This window comes from Ranitomeya variabilis, chromosome 6 (genome assembly GCF_051348905.1).
Source record: "Ranitomeya variabilis isolate aRanVar5 chromosome 6, aRanVar5.hap1, whole genome shotgun sequence".
Lineage (NCBI taxonomy): Eukaryota > Metazoa > Chordata > Amphibia > Anura > Dendrobatidae > Ranitomeya > Ranitomeya variabilis.
In genome coordinates, this window is record NC_135237.1 from 287,268,276 (window position 1) to 287,280,057 (window position 11,782).

Genomic DNA, 11,782 nt, shown 5'->3' on the forward strand with positions numbered 1-11,782 from the left:
AGAAGGTGGTAAGCAGGCCCAATCAAGGTCTAAAGAAATTCAAGCTGTCTTGCAGCCTCAGGACGAATCAGTGTCAGCGTGAACTATCAGTCGACATTTGAATAAAATTAAACACTGTGACAGTAGACCCAGGAGGACCCCGCTGCTGACATAGAGGCATAAAATAGCTAGACTGCAGTTTGTCAAAATGTACATGAGTAAGCCTAAATCCTTCTGGGGAAGCATCTTGTGGACAGATGAGACCAAGATTGAGTTTTTTTGATAAAGCACATCATTCTACTGTTTACTGTGAGAAGACTGAGGCTTAAAAAGAAAACAAAGCAATGGTTCCATCATTACTCCAAAGCAACATGCCCGCTGCCTTGGGGTCTTCCTTGATTCCGAGCTTTCATTCAACCCCCACATCCGATCACTGGCTCGCTCTTCTTATCTGCATCTCAAAAACATTTCTAGAATTTGCCCTTTTCTTACTTTCGACTCTGCAAAAACTCTTACTGTCTCACTTATTCATTCTCGTCTGGACTATTGTAACTCTCTACTAATCGGCCTCCCTCTTACCAAACTCTCCCCGCTCCAATCTGTCCTTAATGCTGCTGCCAGAATCATATTCCTCACCAACCGTTACACCGACGCCTCTACCTTGTGCCAGTCATTACACTGGCTACCCATCCACTCCAGAATCCAGTACAAAACTACTACCCTCATCCACAAAGCACTCCATGGCTCAGCACCACCCTACATCTCCTCTCTGGTCTCAGTCTACCACCCTACCCGTGCCCTCCACTCCACTAATGACCTCAGGTTAGCATCCTCAATTATCAGAACCTCCCACTCCCGTCTCCAAGACTTTACACGTGCTTCGCCGATTCTTTGGAATGCACTACCTAGGTTAATACGATTAATCCCCAATCCCCACAGTTTTAAGCGTGCCCTAAAAACTAATTTGTTCAGACTGGCCTACCGCCTCAACGCATTAACCTAACTATCCCTGTGTGGCCCATTAAAAAAAAACAAAAAAAAAAACATAATCAGGTTCCTCGCATCATGTTCTCATACACTTTATGCAGTTAATAGCACTCTGTGTCTGTACTGCTACATACTTAGGCAGTTAACTGGTTCAATGCAGCTTTACATGAACACCCGAGCCTTACACTATGGCTGGTCCAAATAACTAAAGCAATTGTTACCATGCACCTCTCGTGTCTCCCCTTTTCCTCATAGTTTGTAAGCTTGCGAGCAGGGCCCTCATTTCTACTGGTATCTGTTTTGAACTGTGATTTCTGTTATGATGTAATGTCTATTGTCTGTACAAGTCCCCTCTATAAGTTGTAAAGCGCTGCGTAATATGTTGGCGTTATATAAATAAAAATTATTATTATTATTATTATACCTACAGTCAAATATGGTGGAGGTTCAAAGATGTTTTGCTGCCTCTGGCACTGGGTGCTTTGACTATGTGCAAGGCATGACGAAATCTTAAGATTACCAAAGGATTTTGGGTCTCAATATAGTGGCAGAAAGCTGGGTTTGCATCCTAGGTCATGGGTCTTCCAGCAGGACAATGACCTCAAACATACTTGAACAAGCACCCAGAAATGGATGATGGAAACACAGCACTGGAGAGTTCTGAAGAGGCCAGCAATGAGTCTGGATCTAAATCCCATTGAACACCTGTGGAGAGATCTTAATATTGATGCTGAGAAAAGGCACCCTTCAAATTTGAGACCTGGAGCAGTCTGTAAAAGAAGAGTTGTCCAAAATTCCAGATAAGAGGTGTAAGAAGCTTGTTGGTGGTTATAAGAAGCGATTGATTTGAGTTGTTTATTTCAAAGGCTGTGCAACCAAATATTAACTCCTTTCTGCCAGCTGACGGAATAGTACGTCAGCTGGCAGAACCCCCGCTTTGAGGTGGGCTCCGGCGGCAAGCCCACCTCAAAGCCGCGACATGTCAGCTGTTTTGTACACCTGACATGTGCGCGCAATGAGCGCGAGCGGAATCGCGATCCGCCCGCGCCCATTAACTAGTTAAATGTCGCTGTCAAGCGCTGACAGCGGCATTTAACTAGCGCTCCCGGCCGCGCGGCTGGCAGTACTAGCACCGCTGACCCCCGTCACATGATCGGGGGTCATCGGTGCTTTGCCATAACAACCAGAGGTCTCCTTGAGACCTCTATGGTTGTTGATGGCCGATTGCTTTCAGCGCCACCCTGTGGTCGGCGTTCAAAGCAACCCTGCATTTCTGCTACATAGAGGTGATCTGTGCTTCACCTCTATGTAGCAGAGGTGATCGAGTTGTGCATGCCTCTAGCCTCCTATGGAGGCTATTGAAGCATGCCAAAATTTAAAAAAAAGTGTTTAAAAATATAAAAAAAATAAAAAATATATAAAAGTTCAAATCACCCCCCTTTCGCCCCAATCAAAATAAAACAATAAAAAAAAAAATCAAACCTACACATATTTGGTATCTCCCGATCTATCAACAAAAAACAAAGGATTGACCTGATCGCTAAATTAAAATGCAATAACGGGCGATCAAAAGAACGTATCTGCACCAAAATGGTATCATTAAAAACGCCAGCTCGGCACGCAAAAAATAAGCCCTCACCCGACCCCAAATCACGAAAATTGGAGACGCTATGGGTATCGGAAAATGGCGCATTTTTTTTTTTTTAAGCAAACTTTGGAATTTTTTTTTACCACTTAGATAAAAGAGAATCTAGACATGTTTGGTGTCTATGAACTCGTAATGACCTGGAGAATCATAATGGCAGGTTAGTTTTAGCATTTAGTGAACCTAGCAAAAAAGCCAAACAAAAAACAAGTGTGAGATTGCACTTTTTTTGCAATTTCATCGCACTTGGAATTTTTTTCCCATTTTCTGTTACACAGCATGGTAAACCAATGGTATAGTTCAAAAGTACATCTCGTCCCGCAAAAAATAAGCCCTCACATGGCCATATTGATGGAAAAATAAAAAAGTTATGGCTCTGGGAAGGAGGGGAGCGAAAAACGAAAACGAAAAAAGGAAAAAGCTCCGGGGGTGAAGGGGTTAAGTTGAGGGTGACAACGATTATGTACAGCCCTTTTTTGAGATTTTGAGCTAAATTATGCCCAATTTGCCTTTTTTCTCTATTTTTATGTTGCTTCAATACACACAATGGAAGAAAACATACGGTATGTATAATAAAATGTGTAATTGCAATAATTTTGTGGGAGAGATATTTCACTTTCTGGAATAATTTCAAGGGTGCCAACACTTTCAGCCATTACTGTATACAGTATGTAGTAATGTTTCCTGAGACCAAACACCATAACAAAAGTGTCATAGTTATAACCAAATTTACATTTAGCAGTTACACTTATAAGGCACTCTTATTTATAAACATAACTGCTACAAAGTAGCTATAAAGCTGTACAATGGCGGTTATTAATGTATTATTGGACACCACAGAAATCACCTCCTAAACTAGAAGCCTAGCCAACTACAACATAGGTGACTGACGTGCAACAGCAATGGCTTTTTTAAGTGAACAAGCAGGAATTGTCAACATACAATAAGACCTGGATCCAAATATAGATAAATGCTAAAAAGAAATGAAGAAAAAAGAAAAGACTGGATCCACAACCCTTCTACTAGCATCAAACACATGCATATAGTTTTGCCATTTTTATAGACAAAGTTTAGCATGCACACTTTTTTTGATTAAATGACCTCATTCAGCTTTGCACTACTGTATATTATACCTTTCCAGCACATCATTTTGTCAGTTTTGCACTCCTTGAGTTGCCCTGGGCAGCTAAAAGTTTGGTCTGGCCACAAACGCTCTGAACATGGCAGGGTTTGACACTTCCTCAATCGGCGGTCTGATGGACGAATCTGGATTTGCTTCCTGCTAGAATTTTTTACAATCTAATTGTATATTGCCAAGTGTAGAATTGGATGAATTAGAATGAATGATATGGGACTAACTTTCATGGTGTGGGTTGCAAAAAGCAAGATCCATGAAAATAGGATTGCAAAAGTTTAATAAGTTTCCTACACAGAAAAGACACTGTACAAAACAGAATGTTATACTGGGAAATTAAACCTAGTGCACAATTATCAATGGAGAACAGAAGCTTTAAGCTTTCCTTTAGCGTTGGTTTTTGATATGCTCACCAATACATGTAATGCTCGTACATGCAAATCTGTCTGGTCATGTAAAGTTCATTAAGAAGATGAAAAGATAGACATGAAACCGGCCAGCCTAAAATATCACGTCACTGATTATGACCTAAATATGGGAGGTTTACTAGATTTGTCTTTTCTTCAATGCCTTGTTCTTCAGCCCTGCAGTAATCACAAACTGAAGAAAACAAACATCTTTTTGCATATGTGCCCCCTGGTGGTTTTTCGGTTCCAACGAAAAAAGTCCTCTGTATAAGGAGCCCTTAGATCTGTCTGACTTCACACAGCACACACCACATTAAGCTGCCAATTCCTACCCCAGAATCCATATCCCTCAACACTTTCAGGTTCCCCGTCCCTAGGTTTCATCCCATTTGTCCCCCTGTTAATACCTAAATAGTGCAAGAGAAAAGAAGATAGAGACGTGCAAGGGCAGGACCAGTGGAGCAATAGAGTATGGGTGAAGCTGTGTAGCCTGATGAAGACGGCAGAACGCTGTTGAAATGTGTTGTGGATTATCTTTCAATAAAGGTCTGCACCTTTTAATCCTTTTTGTTGCTTCCACAGAGTCTACTCTGGGCTCCATACTAGACCATGTTTTTGTTTCCTATGAATACCTAGTGTCCTTCAATAGCTCCCAAGATTCCTGTCACTCTATCACCTGGACCACTTCTTAGCCTGGCTGCCGCACTTCATGTCCTCAGAACTTCCAACCCTTATCCTGGGAGACTTCAACATCCCCATTAACAGCCCCACTTCCACACCTGCATCCCAGCTTCTATCACTAACCACTTCTCTAGGCCTCTCACAGCTCTCAACCTCAGAAACACACAAAGACAGTAATACCCTGGACCTGATCTTTGTCTGGCTCTGTTCAATCTCCTACCTAGATGTTACAGAACCCCCCAGCACCTAGAATATGTTATGCAGTTATATTATATAATAGGTTCCATGTGAGATATCCCTAATGCATCAGCCCACAGGCTGCGCCCCTGGGCAGAGGAGACAAGATATCCCCCTTCTGACCTCCCCCACCTTTGTAATTCCCACAGTAAATATCAGCAGGCTCCGGCCACCTGCGGCTATTGTAATGTATGTCTGGCTTGCCGCTTTTGAATGGGCCTGCCCTCTGTATCTGTTGTGATATATATTCTGTGTTCTGTGAATAAAGTGTGTGAGACTGGAAATACGTGGAGAAGCAGTCAGCTTTTATATGCTCTCATGTAATCAAGGAATTCCAGCCAGCGTCCTTCATTCAGACTCCAGCCAAAGCAAAATGGATCCTCCTGAAACACGGGGTGGTACTGAAAGAGGTACCCCAGCTTGGTAGACCCCGTTACACTAGATAACTCACCGCTTCCCCTCTCTGACCACAACATTCTATCCTTCACACTCACAATTCCTCCCCCACCCCAGCCCTCTCCTACCTACAACACATTCAGAAATCTACATGCCATTAACCCTCATACACTTTCAGACTCCCTACACTCATCATTGTCCTCAATCTCTTCTTTTTCATGTCCTGATCTGGCTGTACATCACTACAACGACACTCTTAGAAGCACCCTTGACCAATTAGCTCCCCTCACCCTCAGAACCTCCAAACACAGAGTGAAACAGCCCTGGCTCACATCGCAAACCCGATTTCTCCAGCGATGCTCTAGGAGTGCTGAACGCTTATGGAGGAAAACACGCACACCAGAAGACTTCACAAACTTCAAATTTATGTTAAGAACCTATAACTCTGCCCTTCACCTCGCCAAACAGACCTACTACACCACCCTGATCTCCTCACTATCCAACAACCCCAACAAACTTTTTAACACCTTTCACTCCCTCCTCCGGCCAAAAGCACAAGAGCCTATCACAGACATTTGTGCTGATGACCTGGCCTCCCACTTTATAGAGAAAATAGACAATATCCGTCAGGAAATAAGCTCCCAGACACCAAGTGCAGTGACTCCCATCCCTCCCTGCATCTCCCCTGGCTCACTCTCCACATTCGATCCCATCACAGAAGAAGAAGTCTCCAAGCTCCTCTCCTCTTCTCGTCCGACTACATGCACCACCGACCCCATTCCCTCACACCTCCTCCAGTCTCTCTCTCCAGTCGTCACAACTCACCTAACTACAATCTTTAATCTCTCCCTCTCCTCTGGCATTTCCCCCCCTCCTTCAAACACTCTATCATCACTCCATTACTAAAAAAAACCCACCCTCGACCCATCCTGCACAAACAACTACAGACCGGTCTCCAATCTCCCCTTCATCTCGATACTCTTGGAACGCCTGATCTACTCCCGCCTTACCTGTTAGCTCTCCACTCATTCCCTCCTAGACCCTTCACAGTCCGGTTTCCGCCCATTACATTCAACAGAAACTGCACTCATCAAGGTGACCAATGACTTTCTGACAGCAAAATGTAATGGTGACCACTCTCTGCTCATTCTTCTTGACCTTTCTGCAGCTTTCAACACTGTTGACCACCCTCTCCTACTCTCTAGGCTCCAGTCACTAGGCATTAAGGACACTGCTCTCTCCTGGTTCTCTTCCTATCTTTCTGACCGCTCTTTCAGTGTTCTCTTCTCTGGCTCCACTTCGTCTCCTCTTCCTCTCACTGTTGGGGTACCTCAGGGCTCAGTCTTTGGCCCCCTTCTCTTCTCCCTCAAAACAGCCCCAATTGGACAGACCATCAGCAGATTTGGCTTTCAGTACCATCTTTATGCTGATGACACACAACTATACACATCATCCCCTGACCTTACCCCCGCTGTTCTACAGAACGCCACTGACTGTCTGTCTGCAGTCTCCAACATCATGTCCGCTCTCTATCTGAAACTCAACCTCTCCAAAACTGAGCTTCTTCTGCTCCCACCTTCTACTAACCTCCCTAAATCTGACATTTCCCTCTCCGTGGGTGGCACCATAATAACACCCCAGCAGCAGGCGCGCTGTCTGGGTGTTTTGTTTGACTCCGATCTCTCCTTCACATCCCATATACAATCTCTCGCCCGCTCGTGCCGCTTACACCTAAAGAACATCTCTAGAATCCACCCTTTTCTCACCATGGAGACAACAAAAACCCTCACTGTCGCCCTGATCCACTCCCACCTTGACTACTGCAATGCTCTATTAATTGGCCTCCCCCTTAAGGTACCTTCACACTAAACGATATCGCTAGCGATCCGTGACGTTGCAGCGTCCTGGCTAGCGATATCGTTGAGTTTGACAGGCAGCAGCGATCAGGATCCTGCTGTGATATCGCTGGTCGTTGGTTAAAGTTCAGAACTTTATTTGGTCGTCAGATCGCCGTGTATCGTTGTGTTTGACAGCAAAAGCAACGATACCAGCGATGTTTTACAATGGTAACCAGGGTAAATATCGGGTTACTAAGCGCAGGGCCGCGCTTAGTAACCCGATGTTTACCCTGGTTTCCAGTGTAAAATGTAAAAAAACAAACAGTACATACTCACCTTCGCGTCCCCCGGCGTCCGCTTCCTGCACTGACTGAGCGCCGGCCGTAAAGTGAAAGCACAGCACAGTGGTGACGTCACCGCTCTGCTGTTAGGGCCGGCACTCACAGTCAGTGCAGGAAGCGGACGCCGGGGGACGCGAAGGTGAGTATGTACTGTTTGTTTTTTTACATTTTACACTGGTAACCAGGGTAAACATCGGGTTACTAAGCGCGGCCCTGCGCTTAGCAACCCGATGTTTACCCTGGTTACCCGGGGACCTCGGCATTGTTGGTCGCTGGAGAGCGGTCTGTGTGACAGCTCTCCAGCGACCAAACAGCGACGCTGCAGCGATCGGCATCGTTGTCTGTATCGCTGCAGCGTCGCTTAGTGTGAAGGTACCTTTACTCGACTTTCCCCTCTCCAGTCTATCCTTAATGCAGCAGCCAGGGTTGTCCATCTAGCTAATCGTTACTCAGATGCATTCGTTCTTCGCCAGTCATTACACTAGCTGCCCATTCATTACAGGATACAATTCAAAGTACTTGTTCTCACCCACAAAGCTCTCCACAGTGCGGCACCCCCATACGTCTCCTACCTCATTTCGGTCTATCGGCCTAGCCGACCGCTGCGCTCTGCAAATGACTTTCGACTAACCTCTGCACTAATCCGTACCTCCCACTCCCGACTCCATGACTTCCCCCGTGCTGCGCCAATCCTCTGGAATGCTCTACCCCAAGATATTAGGTCCATCCACAAATTGCAAATTGTTTTAGGCGCTCGCTCAAAACACATTTGTTCAGAGCGGCCTACCACATTAACTAATCAAACTAATCAAAGTAATTTTATGTTTGTGTGTGCAGCCCATTCACTATCTCCATCTATCCCCCACCCCCTGAAGATGGCTGGACCATCATTGTAAATACATCATTGTAAATACACACCTGAACTTTGTATCTTCCCCACCTCATTGTAGATTGTAAGCTCTCACGAGCAGGGTCATCTTATTTTGCTTTATTATTGTATTGTTAACATTGTTACCTATGACTGTTGTGTTTGAAACTGTTAAACTGTAAAGCGCTGCGGAATATGTTGGCGCTATATAAATAAAGATTATTATTATTATTATCACCTGTCAGATTTCCTGTCCTGTGCTGTCCCTTGATCACTACTCAGATTACCTGTCCTACCACCCTCCAGCTTCCCATCCTCCTGTCATACCAGATTCCTTATCTTCCTGCCCCCTCTCCAACCTCAGATCACTTCCTTACCCAGATTCTCACTCCTTCTGTCTGCCTTCTCCAAATTCACCGCCTCATCATTACCCAGGTTCTCTGTCATCTCCCAGCGCTCCTGTCATGCCCAAGATTCACTGCCATCCCCCAGACTCCCTGTCATCCTCAGATTCCGTCATCCCGTCTCTGTCATCTCCCAGATTCCCTGTCCCTGTCATCCCCTACATAACCTGTCCCTGCCATACCCCAGATTCCCTGTCATCTTGTAGATAACCTGTCATTCCCGATTTCCTGTCATTCCCCAGATTCTGTCATCACAGGTTTTCTTTCATCCTCCAGATTCCCTGTCATGCCCCAGATTTCCTGTCCGTCATCTCCCAGATTCCCTGTACCTGTCATCCCCCAGATTCCATCATCACACAGATTCCCTGTCATCATAGATTCCCTGTCCTTCCGTACCCTTCAAATTACCAATCATCTCCCAGATTCAAAGTCCATCTGTGACCCCCCCTCTAGATTCTCTGTCCCTATCATCCCTCAGATTTCTTGTTCTTCTGTCACTCCTCGGATTCCATCACCCTCAGATTCCGTCCCCAATTCCCGAAAATCGTGACTCTCCTTTTATATGACACACTGAAACATTTCTGATATACAAAGTACAAGGTAACAAACTTGAGTTTTCCTGGTAAATTCCCGCTCTTCTTGTCACTATTACAGACGGATGTCTAACCTCTGATTTCTTGACCCCGTTTTATTCTCTTTCAGAGGTGCCTCCTCTAATAGCTATAACCTGCTTGTTAATTTGGGGCTCAAGGAGGACAACTTCCAGCCAATACCCAGTATCTACAATAGAGAAAGGTAGTGCAAGTCTAGCTAAGGGTGACTATATACAGTAAGATATACAGTAGGGATTTTGGAGGGCGCACTTACATATCATTGCTATGGGGGCTCCTCAGTAACGAGATCTGTCTCCAGCCACCTTCACCGGGTGACAGTAGGCAGCCAGCTCACTGTCAGCTACAGGGTGACAGGTCTGTCAGGACTGAGTGACCTCTCCAATAGATCCTGCCCTTCCTGGAGCACTAACAATGGGCTGAACTTTGTACAGTCCATAGTCTACAGAACAATAGTACAGAAAGGAAGAGCACCCGCCCGTCCTCAGCTCACGGATCACTGGCCCTCACTGCCATATAGTCTCGGTCCTCAGCTCAAGGGAGCACTCACCCTCACTGCAATACAGCCCCTGTCGCTTCAGGGACCACTCATTCACCCTCACTGCCATAGAGCTCCTGTCCTCAGCTCCGGGGAGCACTCACTCACTCTCATTGCCATAGAGCACCGACCTGTCCGCAGCTCCGAGGAGCACTCACTCGCCATCACTGCCATAGAGCCCCTGTCCAGAGCTCCGGGGAGCTGTCACTCACCCTCACTGCCATAGAGCGCTTGTCCTCTGCTCAGGGGAGCACTCACCCTCATTGCCATAGAGCCCCTGCCCTCAGCTCTGGGGAGCGCTCACTCACCCTCACTGCCATATAGTTCCTGTCCTCAGCTTAGGGGGAGCAGTCACTCACCCTCACTGCCATAGAGCCCCTGTCCTCAGCTTAGGGGGAGCAGTCACTCAGCCTCACTGCCATAGAGCCCCTGTCCTCAGCTTAGGGGGAGCAGTCCCTCACCCTCACTGCCATAGAGCCCCCGTCCTCAGCTCCAGGGAGCACTCACCCTCATTGCCATAGAGACCCGCCCGTCCTCAGCTCCGGGGAGCACTCACTCACCCTCACTGCCGTACTTGCCATTGTTCGCTCCCATCCTGTAGACTTCATGCTCTCATCCTACAGACACTCAGCATTTCCATCGGGCAGAGCGTAGAGCGCCCTCCATAGGCGGGGACAATACAAAGCTGCTCCATCCCTCAGCAGACCCCGGCCATTCCAATAATCCAGTCAGGAAGCGTTCACATCCACAGCGGCATAGACTTGTTGCTTGTCCTGCAGCTCAGTGATGCCTGCGGCAGCTCTCCCTAGTCTAGAGCAGTCACTGCACGGTCCCAGCATCCATCCTCTGTGGAGAAATGTGGGAGGACCGGCCTGCTGCAGTCCTCCCTCCTCTCCTCCCAGCCTCACGTCAGGCATCCATATTACCTCACCCTGTACCTCAGGAGCTCTGCCCGGCACACATTAGTGATTCGGGGAGGAGAGGACGAGGGTCTCTGGGGTATGGCCGGCTATGTGCTCTGAGCCTGGGGAGGGGAGAGGGAAACACACGGCATGTTTATAGCCTGGAAGCCGGCCAAGTCTACACATATTCACAGATATATCCCACATCATGGCTGCAACTCAGACCTGACCGAAATACCTAGGAGTCAGCACTGCCAAGTACACAGCTCTCCTCCTGTCTTTTGTCACAGGCTGCTCTGCCTCTGGGAAAGTTGGGTTACACAGGGTGGGTAGGTAGACAGAAAGCGGGAGACAGATGATAGATATATATATATATGTGTCAGGGCCGGTTTTAGACAAAGTGGGGCCCTAGGCAAAAATTTAAAGTGGGGGCCCCAAATGATAACATTGCACTTTGGCCCCCATATTTAGGGGCCTTATATAGGTCAACGGGTCTGCCACTATTAGCTGTACGCAGGGGCGTTGCTAGGGTCAGAAAAGATTGGGGGCCCAAGACAAAGAATTGCCCCCAACCCCCTCTTAATTTTTTTTTAACTCTTCAGATAAAACAGTGCTAACTCTTTGAGTACAGATAATGTAGTAGATGTCACCTGCAGTCCTATGTAACACCAGAGATAGCAGTGATAATTCTCTGAGTACAGATAATTTAGTATATATCACATGCAGTCCTATGTAAGACCACAGATAGACATAGCATTTCAGAGTAAGACTATGTTCACATGCAGCATTTTTTTTCAGTAGCTTCTTTCAGCA

At 46.5% G+C, this 11,782-nt stretch overlaps 1 protein-coding gene across 2 annotated transcripts in view; it reads right to left on the reverse strand.

Moving 5' to 3' along the window:
- FBXL7 (F-box and leucine rich repeat protein 7) overlaps nt 1-10,897 on the reverse strand; it is a 372,139-nt gene extending 361,242 nt beyond the window's left edge. The window contains exon 1 of one of the 2 annotated variants that reach the window (XM_077269706.1): nt 10,646-10,897. In XM_077269706.1, the coding sequence (XP_077125821.1) occupies nt 10,646-10,661 (16 nt within the window). In that variant the 5' untranslated portion in view covers nt 10,662-10,897. Of the gene's footprint in view, nt 1-10,627 lie in introns of both variants that reach the window. The other variant, XM_077269705.1, reaches the window with a different exon arrangement.
- Nucleotides 10,898-11,782: the final 885 nt, after the last annotated feature.